The following is a 4,344-nucleotide window of genomic DNA, read 5'->3' as shown; positions in this document are numbered from 1 at the left end:
TTAATCTGTCAATTTATTATTATTTACTATTTACCTATTTGTTTATTAAAGTTTACCTATTCATTATTATTTCTATTATTATGATTTTTATCAATGTATTTATTTATCATTATTATAATTTCTTTGCATCTGACCTAGTTATGGACCAAAAGGTCTCCTGTCAGCATGCTCCTTTGTAAAATTTTGATGAGCTTCCCAATTTGCACTCGTAAGAAACAAAAAGATAAAAACTGTTGTATAGAAATGGGAAGTCTGCCACGTAGACTGAACTCACTTTGCGCCACTGAAGTGGTGTTACGGGGCTAAAACACTGTAAACATAATGAGATGTGCATGTCACCAGCCACCACTTGACTGCTGCTGTTAGTATTGATCACTGATTTTCTTTTTTATCATATCAGTATTATATATATACACACCCATGATATCATCTTGATAGATATAATGGAAATCGTGAAAATGGTAAACTGGTCATTCTATTAGTGGGTGCTCCGACCCATTAATATTGTTTCACTACAAAGTAAACAAGAACACAGTTGCCAGATCAACTCTGTGACACAAGGCACTATCCAGCCAATGTACTGGATGTAAGTGCTGATGATAGTACATCCATTCATACTATTATTATGTTCTTGTATAGTGTTCATATCTTGGAAGGAGTGATGTGGTAAATGCTCAATTGAGCCCAAAGCTTACAGAACATTCAAATTCATGTTGATTAAAGTTAATAGGCAGGGGCACCTTCTAAATGAGATAAAACTAACATCAGATAAAGGTTGCACAAAGAGAACAAGATTTTTCCTCTTCTTTTTTGTCATTATCATAAAAGTGTCACAACTAGTAAGGGAGATGGCACAGGCATCCTGAAAGATGACTGGATTTGTGTATATTATGCCTTAGATAACAGTTCTTACCTGAGTACTTCATTATTGCTGAGATTGTTTTAGTGGGTCTATCTTATATGTATATTTTTCTAGTCGACAAACAGGTATTTTAGGAAGTGTGACAAAAAAATATGGAAAGTACCTCTACAACTACTTAGATCAATTTTATTGATTACATTTTATAAAAAATTATATAACACAGGTACACCACCTACCAGTGTATCTTAAACAATGTAACTTGCATCACAAATTTGAGTGAGATAAACTGAATAAACCCTAGAGTAGGTCATGTTTAGATTGAGGTCTTGTGAGCCCAAACATGGAATGTTATGGAGTATGTTAGAATATTTCTGCTGTGGCCAGCTGTGCCATTCCCCACTTCCAAATGTTGTGATGTGAGGAAAACAAATACAGCAAAATTCAAGTAATTCTGGTCGTGGTAAGGAGAGTATGCTTGTAGCTATTGGATGATTTTCAGCATGTTTCTAATGAAAAAATAGATCACAATATGTCATAGCACCATATCTGTTATTGTTTCTATCTATGTTAAGTTAGGTGATGGCATGTACAAAAGGTCTGTTTAGGTACAAAGAGACTTTAGTATGAAATGCTTTACATATGAAAAATCCATCATCTTATTACAGTGTATTACACAATTTCAAAGAGTTAGATGTCAGTCTTTTAATTACATCTTTTTCCAGGATGACGGTATCTATCACCATTGCTTTGGAAGGAAGAGCTCTCTGTAGATTCCATGTGTCATACTATGAAAAAGTGTGACATCTACAGCACAGCTATATCACAGATCATCATAAATATTACATGATAAACCTCTCCAGTGTGACCTGTGTGCTTCCACTTTGTAAGAAAAGGGTGATCTCACATAGCACAAAAGTCGCCTCAAAGGTCATATGACCCACACAGGATCTGTGTGGTTCTGATTTCTCACAAAAGGGTTCTCTCGCACGACATATGGGGAATGATGAAGGAGAAAAGCCTTTCCAGTGTGACCTATATGAATCTGCTTTTTCACATAAGGGTGTTCTCACAAAACATATGAGGACCCACACAGGACAGAAGCCTTTCCAGTGTGACCTCTGTGATTCTGCTTTCTCAAAAAAGAATAAACTCGCAAGGCACATGAGGACCCACACAAGAGAGAAGTCTTTCCATTGTGACCTGTGTGATTCTGCTTTCTCACATAAGGAAAGTCTCAGAATGCATTTAAGGACCCACACTGGAGAGAAGCCTTTCCAGTGTGACCTGTGCGATTCTGCTTTTTCACAAAGGGGTCATCTCACAGTGCATAAGAGGGCCCACACTGGAGAGAAGCCTTTCCAATGTGCCCTGTGCGATTCTGCTTTCTCACAAAAAAGTGGTCTCATGCACCATATGAGGACCCACACTGGAGAGAAGCCATTCATGTGTGACCTGTGCAATGCAGCTTTCTCACGAAAGGGTCATCTCATACAACATCTGAGGACCCACACAGGAGAGAAGCCTTTCCAGTGTGACCTGTGCAAATCTACTTTCTCACACAAGTATAATCTTACAAAGCATATGAGGATCCATACAGGAGAAAAGCCTTTCCAATGTGACCTGTGCAATGCAGCTTTCTCAGAAAAGGGTACTCTCACAAACCATATGATGACCCATACAGGTGAGAAGCCTTTCCAGTGTGACCTGTGTGATTCTGCTTTCTCACGAAAAGCTCAGCTCACACATCATATGAGGTTCCATACTGGAGAGAAGCCTTTCCAGTGTGACCTGTGTGATTCTGCTTTCTCACGAAAAGCTCATCTCACACATCATATGAGGACCCATACTGGAGAGAAGCCTTTCCAGTGTGACCTGTGTGATTCTGCTTTCTCACAAAAAGTTCATCTCACACATCATATGAGGGCCCATACTGGAGAGAAGCCTTTCCAATGTGACCTGTGCAAATCTGCTTTTTCTCAAAAGGGTAGACTCGCAAGGCATATAAGGACCCACACTGGAGAGAAGCCTTTCCAGTGTGACCTGTGCAAGTCTGCTTTCTCATATAAAAATAGTCTCAGCAGGCATATGAGGACCCACACTGGAGAGAAGCCTTTCCAGTGTGACCTGTGCCAATCTGCTTTCTCACGAAAAGCTCATCTCACACATCATATGATGGCCCATACTGGAGAGAAGCCTTTCCAGTGTGACCTGTGTGATTCTGCTTTCTCACGAAAAGTTCATCTCACAGAACATATGAGGATCCATACAGGAGAGAAGCCTTTCCAGTGTGACCTGTGCAATGCAGCTTTCTCACAAAAGGGTACTCTCACAAGGCATATAAGGACCCATACTGGAGAGAAGCCTTTCTAATGTGACCTGTGCAATGCCGTTTTCTCACAGAAGTGTCATTTCACACAGCATATGAGGAGCCACACTGGAGAGAAGACCTTCCAATGTGACCTGTGTAAATCTGCAGTTTTCTTACAAAATGATTAATTAAGGCTTCATGGTGGTTTTTAAATACTGGAGAAGTAAATCCGGACAAGTCTTCAAGTCTCACTTTGGATCCAAAGTAAATAAGGAGGCTTTGTGGTCAATGGTCAATCATGTTCCACAACATCACATTATTTCCGAGTTAAATGACTTCAAATACTTCTCTTACCTCTTTTGTAAATATTCATCCAGGTGTTATCCTTATCTAATTGAGATTCTGGTTGTTGAAGTGATTCAAAATATGTAAAATGTATTTGATATTCATAGATGTTTTTTTTTTTGTTTTTTGTTTTATAACTAGGTAAGAGGTTAGTAGACCAGAAAGAGAGCCACTGTCTGATGGATGGTTGTGTTTAAGTTTGGAAAGGAATGGTAGTGCATTGTAACAAAAAGAAGGGGACGACACACCTTGTGTACTCATTAGGAGTAGCTAAGCTAGTTAGCCTATTTTCTTTTACTTCTTGTTTAGTTCTAATGTACTTTGCCAAGCTATTAGGGTGGTTTTTTGTATAAGGGTGGTTGTACTTTTACTAAGCTATTAGGTTGGTTTATTGATAGAGTGTTGAGAGGGACACAAGGATATTCTATTATTGGTGTCACCAAAGCTTTGCATAGGTGTATATTCATACTATTTTCTGAGCAATATAAATCACATGCAATAACATATGCTAGATAAAAGTGTATAATCTTATTTTCTACATGGTATATCAAATAATCACTTTGCAATTAAATAATATATATGTTAGAATATCTTTTATTATCCTAATATGCTTTTTTTTCAATTATTCATGAATACACACAAATATTTTTATAACTATGTTAAGGAGAGACCATAAAAATAGTACTAAAAGGCATGAACAGAGTATAGTTTTATCTTTCACAGACCTGTAACCAGTTTCCCCTAAATAAATTATTCAAAACTGGAGCTGCTCTTTATATCAAGTTATATATGTGTGTGTGGTCTGATACACCTGTAGCCTCGTTCATAG

At 37.9% G+C, this 4,344-nt stretch overlaps 1 protein-coding gene across 1 annotated transcript in view; it reads left to right on the top strand.

The window, feature by feature from the left end:
* The window catches only part of LOC143031900 (uncharacterized), a 5,986-nt gene extending 1,919 nt beyond the window's left edge, over positions 1-4,067 (top strand). Inside the window, exon 2 of the mRNA XM_076196264.1 lies at positions 1,585-4,067. Within this exon, the coding sequence (XP_076052379.1) occupies positions 1,856-3,232 (1,377 nt within the window). The 5' untranslated portion in view covers positions 1,585-1,855 and the 3' untranslated portion in view covers positions 3,233-4,067. The remainder of the gene's footprint in view (positions 1-1,584) is intronic.
* The last annotated feature ends 277 nt before the right edge of the window (positions 4,068-4,344 follow it).

The sequence above is a fragment of the Oratosquilla oratoria genome, chromosome 12 (assembly GCF_046742065.1).
Source record: "Oratosquilla oratoria isolate Oo_2021 chromosome 12, ASM4674206v1, whole genome shotgun sequence".
Taxonomy (NCBI): Eukaryota; Metazoa; Arthropoda; class Malacostraca; order Stomatopoda; family Squillidae; genus Oratosquilla; species Oratosquilla oratoria.
Note: the sequence above shows the minus strand (reverse complement) of the source record. Positions and strands in the feature narration are given on the sequence as shown.